Source organism: Wasmannia auropunctata, unplaced genomic scaffold (genome assembly GCF_000956235.1).
Source record: "Wasmannia auropunctata unplaced genomic scaffold, wasmannia.A_1.0 LD336071.1, whole genome shotgun sequence".
NCBI classification, from domain to species: Eukaryota; Metazoa; Arthropoda; class Insecta; order Hymenoptera; family Formicidae; genus Wasmannia; species Wasmannia auropunctata.
In genome coordinates, this window is record NW_012026819.1 from 3,220,075 (window position 1) to 3,233,302 (window position 13,228).

General features: G+C 29.4%; 2 protein-coding genes across 2 annotated transcripts in view; both read left to right on the forward strand.

Annotated features, from left to right (window-relative positions):
* Positions 1-8,363: 8,363 nt before the first annotated feature.
* On the forward strand, positions 8,364-10,577 carry LOC105449954 (pheromone-binding protein Gp-9-like). Its single transcript, XM_011689443.1, has 5 exons — positions 8,364-8,474; positions 8,665-8,767; positions 9,080-9,195; positions 9,509-9,623; positions 10,331-10,577. Exons 1-5 carry the CDS (start codon positions 8,433-8,435, stop codon positions 10,468-10,470), a joined length of 516 nt encoding a protein of 171 aa, XP_011687745.1. The 5' UTR covers positions 8,364-8,432; the 3' UTR covers positions 10,471-10,577.
* Positions 10,578-11,150: 573 nt separating this feature from the next.
* Positions 11,151-13,228, forward strand: part of LOC105449977 (pheromone-binding protein Gp-9-like) — a 6,389-nt gene continuing 4,311 nt past the window's right edge. Inside the window, exons 1-5 of the mRNA XM_011689468.1 lie at positions 11,151-11,279; positions 11,525-11,618; positions 11,833-11,948; positions 12,688-12,793; positions 13,031-13,178. Of these exons, the coding sequence (XP_011687770.1) occupies positions 11,238-11,279; positions 11,525-11,618; positions 11,833-11,948; positions 12,688-12,793; positions 13,031-13,178 (506 nt within the window). The 5' untranslated portion in view covers positions 11,151-11,237. The remainder of the gene's footprint in view (positions 11,280-11,524; positions 11,619-11,832; positions 11,949-12,687; positions 12,794-13,030; positions 13,179-13,228) is intronic.

Sequence of the window (13,228 nt, forward strand, 5' to 3'; positions counted from 1 at the left end):
TCCGAGCAGAGTTTCACTTAAACTATTCGTAAAGCAACACATTAATTCTCGCGCTAGTTATAAATAGTAGTTATGAATTAACGTCCGTCTAATCTCCGCGCGCGCGTATAATCTTTTAGATTAAATTTATTTGCCTGAAAGATTTGTTTGTATTTATACATAGCTATCGCGTAACAATAGAGATTAGTGACAATCGTAATTTCTTGGGCAGGATTTGTAAATGGTCAACCGCGAAACTTATAGATCCACGTTAGGTCTATCTTTCCCCTCAGCGAATTTTTACACTAAACGCAAATCTTCGATCGCATAGCTATTTCTACCCACTGAGCAATGGTCTTTGAATTTTTGCAAGAGAAGATCTACAAATACGTGAAAAATAACAAGAATAGTGAGAGAGAGAGAGAGAGAGAGAGAGAGAGAGAGAAAGCAAGAGAGAGAGAGATGTTTGTGAAAATGGCGCGAATGGCTGCAATACTTTTTCGCAGATTGTTTGGTTTCGATATACTTCGCTTGGCTACAATGCATACACGCGCGCGCGAGCAACGTCGTCGTAGCCAATAAACCTGAACGAAAAGAACGACGCGGTGTGTTTCTTGCCTTTTTCATCAGTTTAGTTACAGTGCTGCCAATTTAGCGTTTCAGCTATCACTTTAACTGCACAATCTTTAGCTAGTACGCATATTAGGCTGCTTGTAAATCGTAATAAACACGATAATCGAAGGGGACAAGCAATTAAAGCCGTTTAAAAGAGTCGACATATAGAATCACAACTATGTGAATAGAGAGAATCACAGGTAAGTGTCTAATTAAATGTAAAATATATTTTAAGCATAGAAGAAACTTAATTGAACGTAAGCCGTCAACGTCTTCTTACCTCACCTCACCGACAGCAGCAGTGGGAATGTAGCTTCATTTTTGAAAAAGTCAAGAAATCGCACCACACGATCGAGGTCGCCGGGACACACGGACTGCGTCGCGAGTCTCGGAAGAGAGCGCGCTTTTACGGAAACTTTACGGAAACTTTACGGCCTAATATTGCGTTTTGAGGTGCAAGATGCAGTCTACGGGCTGCACGGAGAGCAACGGGAGACTCGCGTGCGAGCGCTCGGATCGATGCGGCGGACGATAATAGGAAAACGAATTATGGAGGAACGGAGCGACGCGCGTATTAACGTTCGGTTAGCCGATCGCGAAACGGATGTAGCTATATAGATCGATGAAATCGTCGGTAATCCGAAACAGAGGAGTTCACCGATGCTAAAACCGCGTAATTATTTTTGTATAAGCGCATTATTTATATATATATCTAAGATAATTTGCTATTAGTTTAATCAAGCAGCGTAATTCGTTCGTACTACTTAAGCCCCTATTAATGTATGGCGTACTACGTACCTACCCCTATACTTCTATTTATGCGTATCTATTTTTACCCCTGGATAATTGCATCGCATCTTCCACTGCCAGTATTTATACGTATTTATTCCTTATTTCACTGACATTTATATTAAACTGTTTCTTTATACACGTTTTTACTTAGAGGACGAACGAATATCTGTCGACGAATATCTCTCGACGCTGTCGTCCTTCAACGATTTCAACGCGATCTTGCCGCCTAGCGTGCGCCTCGCGAGAAAGTACCAAGGATTTACACAGACATAGCTTCAGGTCGTTCAACGGCCACACGATTGAAGCGTATCTTTTAGACTTTTTAGAGTTTTGTCTCGAAATTCACTGCCATCACACGACTGCCACGCTTGACAATTGTCACGCTACTAACCAGTTTCTGGTGATACAAGAGTTCGATGGAAAAGATATTTATCCATTGAAATGCAGAATTTTATATATATATATATATTTTTTAGCCTCATAGAGTTGACTTTACTTAGTTTCACACGGAAGGTATTTTTATTTCGATTCATCGCGAAAGTACAGACAAATATTAAATAGTGAAAAAAGTATTCAAATCGTAAACGTGCACACATATACACGTATTCATCTGAAATTGATAGCCAGGGCCGAGAATCGTTATTTGTCTTCACGTTTTCTTCTTTATGTATTGTAAACAGAAAAGTAGGTGTACCATGATCATATGAATACGATATAATATAAAATATGATTTAGTAGTATTAATAGTCGCATAAGTTCCCTATGCCATTCTTTCTTTATGTTTATCGAACGACTTGGTTGTCGATATTTTACCAGTCCCGTTCGAACGAATGTCTGCGAAACACTCGAAGCTATAGCGCCTGTCGGAGAACAGATTTTGTATTACGACTCTGTACATTTGGTCCAACGAAATACAAATAAACATACGCAAGCCAGCATACGTTCATTCGTATACATCGATAATCCATCAGCAATACATGATTTAATCGTTTATACCGCCTTTGATGCGCGTTCTACATTTGGCATTAAAGTGCAAAATACGATTGCAAAAATATGATTACAATTGATGTTATCACAAATCGAAAATTACACAAGCATATTTTATTCTAGACACGGATTGTAAATGTGTTTTTTTTTTATTTACGTAAGCAACATTATCTAAACGACATTATCAGCTGGAAAATAATATTCAGCGTTTAAAGCAAAACCCGTTATCATGATTTTACTTTATTCACAGCGAATCCGTACGCGTAACATGTTAATGTCACATGAAATTATATAATGCAGAGAAAATATATGACATCTATCACGAATTGTGCATCTATATTGGACAATAATAAAAGGGAATGCCCGTAACACATCGTAATATACTTTTGTGCCGTCCGGAATTCCTGTAACTCGTATTTGTGTATTTATTTGACATGAATGTTTAACATACTTCGTGATCAATGGGCTGGCGCATGCGACCGAAACGCATACCATTTGGCTTTTATTCCGTCGCAGGACGCGGCGAGCATTTTTACCGCGAGTTATCGAATCATACGCTTCGAGGGACACGCATGCCTCAACTTTGCTAGACATTAGCGGCGAGAGAGAAAATCTTTTTCACTTGATTTTGCAGAGGGAAGTCTCTCGAGAAGCGTCTCTTTGATTCAGTTGTAATTTCTTTTTGAATTTTACTTCTTTTGTCGCGCTCGGCATTCGCATTGCTTGTATAAAATGAAGACATTTGTCGCGTAACGTCTACGACTACAAAGGAAATGAAAGCGTTAAGCTCCTTTGTCTTTTGACACCTTGTAGATAATAATCGGTGCGAGACTCGAGAAAATTATTTTGTCGTCCGCGTAAATCCACTGCGAGAATTTAATCACGTCGCATGCACGTTCAAAGGGAAGCTAATAAAGGATAACAAGAATCAAGTAAAAGAAGAATGTTATTAAGTTGTTAGTGACCGGATAAATATATGACAGTATTAATCGTTGTAATTTTTATTGAAAAATTATATTATTTATTCCTGGCAAAAAGTATAAACTAATTAGATTACGCGAATTTTTAGTACTTTATGCTAAATACGTATCTAGTTTTGTATATTTCATAAGCGCAGACATAAAGATATTAATATAATGATATCGAGACTGCTACATTTAGATAGCATTAGATAATAATTTGGAATATAGTTTGTTTTTTGTGTGCGCATAATGGATTTTTTTATTAATTTAAAAAAAATTAATTATAATTTAAAAAATTTTACATATATAAATCCACGTTTTTTTTTTAATAAATTCGCTTAGTTCAAACGTTTTTATTTAGGGAACTTATGTGAAATTGGCAACATTCCACATGCAGGCACTAGTTAATTAAAGGGAGCAATTATTTTTATCTATAAACAATGAAAGATTTAATTAATATAATTTGAATAAAACTCGTAATATAAATTTGCAAAACAATTATAAAAAATATTTTTTTAATGTAGAATAACGCCATTTACAATATATGTATTTTACGCACATTTTAATTTTATATATTAACAAAGTAAAAATATATTTTATAAACGTATTCTAATTTTATAGATATTGAAATTGATTTTTTAAAAACTATAATATGCTTCCTTTAAATTTATACTTATCTTAAATCTAATCTTATCGACGGATTTCGAAAACCAGTACCAGCAATATTTTTGAATATTTTGCAATATTGAATTCACTTTTCATTTTTGAGATTACACTATAATATAATGATGCAAAGAGAATCTGACAATTCTTCTTTTTCAACATCCAATAATGACGAATTACGTCATTTCAGAATGTTTAATAATGTGTCTGAATTGACAAGACTACACAAATTGTGTGAAAGAGATATAGCGCGAAAGTGTGAGCGTCAGTGAATACGAAATGCTGTCTGAAAGATGTTTCGAATGAGTATGCCGAGGTATAACGCAGCGCGCAAGGTAATGAGTATAAATGTGTTTATTGCGCGAGCACGTTTTACCAAATAACAATGGAATACTGCATGCCTAGAAGTACTCTAGCTCTATACTGTAGGTATATTAAATTAGATTATTAGCGTAAAAGCAAAATGTCTATGTTTATATAATGTAACAAATTCTTGAAATATATGAACGCTATTAAACAAATGTGTATGAAGTTTAATTAAAATATCTTATTATTAACAGTGCCACGTAAAAATTAAACGTAAAGACGCTCATTCGTCATGATGTAATTATAATGAATTAAAGAGAAATCCTATCTTGCATAATAATAGTAACATGTAAAATTTTCCTTCTTTATTCTACTATTTTTATTTAAAAATCAAACATTGTTAGAAATTTTAACGCTAATTACATTTGTCAGTCAATTATATCTTGTATAATTGTATAATAAGATTGATTGTCTGTTTTTCTCTTATCGATCTCAGCATTTATATGATGTATTTCATCTAAAATCTAAAAGAAAAAACATTTAACAAAAACAATAACTTTCTGTTTCTGAACAAAATAGCTGATTATTTTTGTGGCCGTTAAAACATGTTGCAAATCCTTGCAAGAGTTTTTAAACCATTTAGTTAGAATAGCTAAGCTCTAAAACATCGGAACTTTGCGCCCTCTGCACCAATCGATAGTTTAGTTCACATAGCTACGTACATACATCCCGTAGTTACATTTCCATTAATTCTAACTTTGGTTCATTTAGTTCTTTGCACGCTTACAAACAACATTTAAATAAATGTTGTTATATCGTTTTAATTTAAAAACTTTTTATAAAAATATCTTTATTTTGAGTAAAAATAATCCATGAAAAATTTTCCGACTGTTTATTTATGAGTATAGTATCGCTAATTTGATTTTCAATTATTTACATTATAAATTTACATTAAAAATATAACGTAGACAAAATTATAGATTTCTATAATATTTTCAACATTATCTCTGGATGATATATTCTTAACCCTACGTTATTCGCGGAGGATGTAAAATACATTTACATTCTATCCATCTATGCGAAGGATCATGAAACTAAACAATATTAAATGTTGTTAGACTTACGTCGATAAGAGTTACATGCTGCACTTATCAAATTACGCCCTGTACTATACTATAAATAAAAAATCATAGTAAATATTTTTAAATTAACAAAATAATTAATTTGAAAACATTGCAGTTAAAAAAGTGTATTATGTTCGTTTATAAATAATAAAAAAGAGGGATCTTATGTTTTTGAGTCAATTCCTTTTTAACAAAAGTTATTAAATGCTATTTCCATATTACAAGCATTTATACTGTATTTAAGTTAATATATACATATATTGTCTTAATTGTTTATACAAAAACCTTCATATTTATATAAAAATTATTAAATTTGCAATATAATAGAAGGACTTAGCTATAATGCATAGATATTAAAACTAGTTTTAATAAAATTTTGTGTGTATAATTTTATTTCTCTTAAAATGTAAATTGTCAAATTAATTAAATTTTTCATAGAGTTTATTTTTTTTTACTTATGTAGCCGTTTGTATGCGAACGTATTTGCATAGCTATAATAATTACAATCAATGTACTATGTGTGATTTACATTTTATACATAAAGCTATATGAAAATTACTGATTGATTTTGCTAGACTCTTTTGTAGTCAAAGTATATTGATTATAAGCTCATACTTATTGTTAGTTTTGTATGTACATAAATTGCTCTTGCTATAAAGCTTTTGCTTGAACGCATTATTATCAAGATTAATACCTCAATTGCAATTAAGCGCATGATGACTGCTGGCTTATAATAGACCAACCACAATGAATCACAGCTTCATTAAGATTGAGCTATTATGAATTGGCAGTTAAAATTGACAATCAGGTTAGCTTGCAGGGTGGGTAATCTAATAGATGAACTCAAGGGTGTCCGCAGGGGGGGAGGTGCAAGAAGGAGCATTTGCTCCCTGAAATTAGAGTATAAGAAAATTCAGAATTTGCTCTTTCATTTTTACAAATAATAAATATGTTTGTCAAAGATGTGAGAGAGAAAGTACAACATAGGTACACAACGTTTAGACATTTGCTCTTCCCGATAGTTTGTACTAAAAATTTGGATCAAATTTGCCCCCCTCTGAAAAAATCCTGTGGACGTCCGTGAGTTTATAGAATAAGCAAGGTGAAACTCTGATTGTCCAGTAGTTAGGCTTCTCAATAAGTGTACTCAATTGGTGCGCTTTTTGTATTGCTATAATGTGCATTAAATGCAAATTTAATGCGGGGCAGATATGCTCTTTAAATGTGCATTTGCCATTATTTAATATCCACTTTTAATAACACTTTTAATAATTTTACTAATATGCAAAATTTGAATCGTCATCTTTTACGTCAAGATGATAATTAATTACTGATACTGCTTTTTACAGTAAAGCTTCTGCAATGTTTGAAAGTTATATGTCAAATGCTATATGTGCAAATTTATTTCAAACATTACGATCGTTGAAATATGCTTTGGAATCGCAGATTTATTCGTTGACTTAACAAAATTAATAATGCAATAAAGTCATATGATTTTGTTAATGTTAATAATAAATAATATTTTTCTAACAATATAATAATACAATGAAAAAACTTAATGTTGTGTAACAAATACGATATATATTTTAATTTATAATAACAATAATATGAAAATTTGAAAATAGTTTGTTATATTTGCAGCAAAATCATATCATTTATCATATCTATTCTACATTATTCAATAAGTTTTGATAAATTGTATTTATTTAATTTTTGAATATAGAGTGTAATATATTATAAAAATATAAAAAATATAACAGAAAATTAATTTAAAATGTAAAAACATATTATAATTTAAATGTCATTGTAAAAAATGCTAAAATATATTTAACAATTTTTTTTATTGTAGTGTGAAAACAATCTTTTTAATTATGTTTTATTACTTTCATAAATAAAATAATAATACTCAAAAATTAATAACCCATAAGGAACTTACGCGGAAACTATTTAGTATTTGACGATTTAGTATCTAATGTATGTTTATAACCTTTTGAACCTTATGATCTTATTATCATTGATCAAGTAAACACTTCGCTTAGTTCATATAAACACGATATAAACGATAATAAACAATAAAATCTAAGAATTGCAATTCTTGGACGTATATAGTGATTTCACATCTGACCTATGCACCGCATATATTTGCAATTAGTATAAATATTTACCAACTGTGAGAAAGATTCCGCTGAACCAGGCCCGGCGTTTTGTGTGTGGATGTGTGGAGCAATCCACACCCTATACAATCAGGTGGGTGTAAATTTCCACACCCACGTTTATATATTAATTATGTAACTTTAAAGAAAATAATATAAATCATGAAATTAGAATATTTGGAGGAATATTCAAATTTCGGCCTTCTCATTGGCTTCGAGAAATTTGTAATTGAAACTGAACCCGATGCAAAACCATTATTATCTTTTTATAAAGATTTGGAGCAGGATAGTCTGAGGCTACATCACCAACTTTTTTTGGACATTTTAAAAGTGTAGTGGTTAAATTTAAGAAAAATGTAGTGAATTTTTTAAAAATAAATTCGAATGTGAAGGACTTGGTTCCGGAATTTATAAAATCAATAAGATTAATTTTGACGATCCCGGCCTCGTCCTGCACGGCGCGTGGAGCGTTCCTTTTCGGCACTGAGAAGGCTGAAAACATGATTAAGGGCATCAACGAGCCAAATGCGTTTATACAACTCGGCAGTATTACAAATTCACAGAGATTTAGCGGAGGCTGTGATGGATGATATAATGGATCATAAATTATTAAATGAATTTATTAGTAAAAACAGTTATAGAGCATTCACGTTTTTAATTGTAAAAAATAAATAATTAAATGTTAAAAGAAAAATTTGCGCACTTAAAAATTTTATCAACTACTGGTGGAGTGGGGAGAGTGGGGAGAGTGGGGGAGGGGAGATTTTTTATCAGAAATTTCCACAGCCAGAGCCGAGATAAAACGCCGGGTCTGCGCAGAACGTTTATCCGTAAAGAACATTCTCAGCAAAATGAAGGCTTTTGAGCTCTGTATCTGCGCGTTAGCGTGTATCGTAAGTAATTTTCTAAAACAAAATAATCGAAACAGCCACGATGTGCAAATGTATTTGTAATTTAAGTTTTTAACATATTTTGCTATACACAATAAATATTAGTTTAAAATAATATCAAATTTTCACATAAAAATTTATTTTAAAAAATTACAATATTATCTAAAATAAAACTATAAAATTTATATTTTAGTCTCTCGCTTCATCTGTGAGTATAGTAAGTCAACTGGGAAAACAGTCTAATAACAACAATCAATTTGTAAATGCCTGCATTACTGAAGTTGGTATGAGTTATGGTAAGTACGAAGAATATACTTTATTCATTTACCTATGATCAATTCTAAATCTCTTTTCAGCGAATCTCTTCTTATGCGAATGCATAAACAAGTCTTATCTTTCTGAACTTTGTCATTTTCTAAATCCGTGATATTAATAATTAAGTAATAATACAAAAGAACAAAATAAAAAAATTTAATTATATTTTATTTATTAAAAAATATGTTTAAATGTTAATTGATATTTTTATAAAATTGTTTTTTCAAATATCTAAAATATATATCATATTAAAAAATAGGTATTTGTCTTCAATATTACGATTTACTTTTTAGACGATGACTTTGATGTAAGAGATATTATAAATGATAGTATTGACACTCCTGAATTGGAAGAAAAAACACGAAAGCATGGTTGTTTCATTGAGTGTGTCCTAAGAAAATTGAATTGGGTAAGATATATTAAAAATTAATTCTAAAATATAATATAAATTTTTATTAGTGTGTTCGCGTGACATTCGATTCAAAGTGTTACTTACATTTCAGATTATTAAAAATATAAAATTTTTTTAATATTGCAAAAGATTATTACTAAATGTTATTAGAATTATATCATTAACATTGACATTGATTAATGTCTTCGGATAGCATTTTATAATATTTATATAAGCAAAAAAGAATTATTTATTCATACATACGCAATAATTATATTATAAATAATGATATATAAATTTTACAAAACAATGCTTTTTTAATCAATATTAGATGGAAGGATCTGAACTTAAAGAGGAAAAACTTTACGCAGATATAAACAAAGCATTTACTAATCATCCCTTACAAACTCAAATACAAGAATTTATAAGTGATTGTGCTACAAAAGGTAAGCTATTATATCTATCATAATTACAAAAATATATAAATGATTTGGTTGTTGATAAGCTCACGACAATAGATAATTTTTAATTCCGATTTTGGCTGAGGAAATTTCTTTTAATCTTAATATTAAAACAACTGCAATATGATATATGTATTGTTGTGCCGCTGGCATAACAGAATCCGAATTCCGCGGGGAAACGGGACTTGGCGATTCACCGCGCCCGGCTTATAATTATTCGTATAAATACCTTACGCATTGACGCATCAGCGTTCTACATTTCGGGTATCGTGAGGTCGCGATTGCATAAATTCTCGATTCATGTTATCTTTTTCAGAACGCTTAGATAGGCGTCCTTAATTTATAATAATAATGATAATAATACTAGCTTTATTGATAATACATCAAAAACAAAATATATATACAAAATTAACATAAAAACACGAATGATACAAGATAAAATTTTTAGTAGTATCTCAAAAGGTAAAGCATCAGTATGAATTTAATTATATATTTTAATTATATATTTTAATTGGTTGCGTTATACTTATGTTTTGCTGAAGTATAACGCTTACTCGGGTCACGGGTGCACTCAGCCCCGTGACATTATAGCTTTCCGGAAAAGATAACATGAATCGAGAACGGTCGCGTAACCGCGACCTCGTATTAAGTTATATTTATTAACATATCGCATTTATATATATTCTTTTTAGTAAAAAATGCCAATCAAGAAGGATGTCAAAGAGGTGTTGTAGCAATGAAGTGTGGTGTGAAAGGTGTAAACAGATTGTTTCCCTTTGCAATGAATGCAGACGAAGAGATTGAAGAAAATGCAGAAAATGAAAATAATTAAATATAATCAATTTACATTATGCATTAAATGTACACCAATTAATATTCTATAACAATGTAATGATCTTTTAATAAAACATGACTCTTTTTACATGTCTCTACATAAAACACGTCTCTACATAAGTACTCTGTAAATAAATAAATAAAAATGTATACTTAAATTTCCTTATATTATTTTATATATTCATCTTTAAACAATAAGAATATATTTATATTATATATTTGTATTCTTATAATCTTGTAGCATTTAGTAATCTAATAAAACAATTTTTAATATTTAATTCTATCATTATTACATCATTATTTTTTTAGTATATAACACCAAAAAAAATATTTATTTTTAAAATATTCTAATTTCTTACAATTTAATAATAAAAACATTTTTTTATAAATAAGCTTCCATTTAGTAAAATTACAATTCAATTTCTAAAGTAAAAAATAAATATTACTTTATTTACAATATTTGTAATTTAATAACATTTCTATTATTATATTATTATTATTTTTTATTTAGATTTTTATTTTTGCCAGTTTATATTAAAGAATAGCATTAAAATTATAACAGGGTAACATGATTATTATGTTAATTAAATTATCTCTATTAATGTTACATAATAATTATATCACCTATGAACTTGTTCCTTTAACCCTGTTTTTTATATTTTGAAATAAGAATATAAAAGCGTAAGAGTATAACGTAGCTGCATAGTGTAGCTGCTGCTATTTCGAATAACACGTTTATTGCAGTGAAGAAATAATTTGCACAAAATGAAAAGTTTCGTGCTTTGCGCCTGTGTTTTAATACTTGTTGTAAGAGTACTCTCTTAGTAAACTACTTTAATCATCTCAACAAATTACAAAAACTTTATGTGAAATAATATATAAAATATCCAGACAACACAAAATCTAAAAATTGAATCATAAAACGTCTTTTAGATGTTTTTTAGACACTTTTGCGAGAGCTGTCTAAAAGATGACTAAAAGACGTCTTATATGTCAATTTTAGACTTTGTATTGTCGGGGTAGATAAAGTAAAAATATTTTTTTAATTTTAGTCCTGCAGCTCAGCAAAATTAAAAGAAAAGTTCAAACCAGAGAAAGCAGGAAATGATATTCTAACTTGCGCTACTGAGAACAATGCGACTAGGGGTAAGATATAATTACGTACACCATATTACACAGATTTCGTTTTCTATTAAAAATTTTTTTTGTCAGTTTTGTGAATCAATTCTGTTTTAGATTTAATTGGGTATTTTTCTTATAATTTTGTTTTATAATGTTTAACAATGTTTTGTTTAAATTAACATTTTTGCAAAAAAATACATTTTTTTTGCATTAATCGATGGCTCGCATTAATTCTTAGACGACTGGTACAAAGAAGAAGACGTAATGACTCTCTTACATGTCGAACCCGAAAATATAGAAAGAACAAGAAAAGTTGGCTGCTGGATTGCATGTGTCATGAAAAAAATGGATTTTGTAAGTGTTAATAAATATTATATATAATACAGTGTATGCTACGAATTTTATACATAATGCCCAACAATGCAAGATTAATTTATTATAATAAATAATAAAATTTTATTTTGTAATATTATAATTTCAATTTATAATTGCATTTCAATTCATAGTAAATTAACGCGCAGTTTATAGAACTGAAAAATTGTATATTTTACTCTTTTTATTATTTACATAAAAATTATCGGCTTGTTTGCTTTGCTTAAGGTCTTTAAAAATATTTTAATCAAAAAAGAGATAAATATATATTCGAACGCGTGCGTGCGTGCGTGCGTGCGTGCGTGCGTGCGTGTGTGTGTGTGTGTGTGTGTGTGTGTGTGTGTGTGAGAGAGAGAGAGAAAGGAAAAGAAATAAAAAACTCAGTGCAAAAAGCAAGCAACGTAAACTCATTATTAAGTTCCAAGATTTAGTCTCGATTGTATTTTTTTTGTTAATTAAATAAAATTTTAAATTATTAAAGAATTAATAATTTTATAATGCAATAATTATTAATATGTAATTAATGAAATATTATAATATGTTTGACGGTGAATTAATACAAAATTACTATTATTATATAATATTAGTGAAAATATATTATGCTATTTAATTTATAATTTTACATTTTAAGATACATAATTTTTAAATTAAATTAAATAAGTACAATAAATTTATGTTCTACCATTTCCTATTATTTATATTTTTATTTTAATAATATTAGATGGAAGGATCAAACATTAATGAAGAAAAAATTATTGGAAGATTAGATGAACTAGTCATAGATCCAGAAAATGCACGCGAACCTGTACAAAAATGCTTAAAAGAAGGTAAAATATCTTATAATACCATAATTACAAATATATAAAAATTGACATAATTGATTATAATTGCACTATAATTGACAAAAAATATGGAATTACAAACAAATTTACGTACGTTTTTTTTTATGTGCTGGTTTTAGAACATTAAATTTGCTATTAAAATACATAGTAGCTATAGAAAATATAATGGTATTATGTACTTTATTATCGTATAATTATATTTTTTAATTTTTATTTATGTAGTGAGAATTATTACTCAAAAATGTGAAAAAAGTTTCTCTATACTCACATGTCTTATGAGAAAGGCACATGAAGCACAAGGACATGAAGAACATGAAAGAGAAGAAACAGAAGAAAAACCAGAACCAGAAAAAGAAGATATTGTATTAGTGTAATTGAATACTAATACTGAAGATTGTCCATATAATTTTAATAATGCAA

Coding starts and splice junctions, on each gene's coding strand:
- LOC105449954 (XM_011689443.1), top strand. CDS start 8,433: ATGAAGGCTTTTGAGCTCTGTATCTGCGCGTTAGCGTGTATC. Junction 8,768..9,079: donor TGAAGTTGGTATGAGTTATG/GTAAGTACGAAG, acceptor TTTACTTTTTAG/ACGATGACTTTGATGTAAGA. Junction 9,196..9,508: donor TCCTAAGAAAATTGAATTGG/GTAAGATATATT, acceptor AATCAATATTAG/ATGGAAGGATCTGAACTTAA.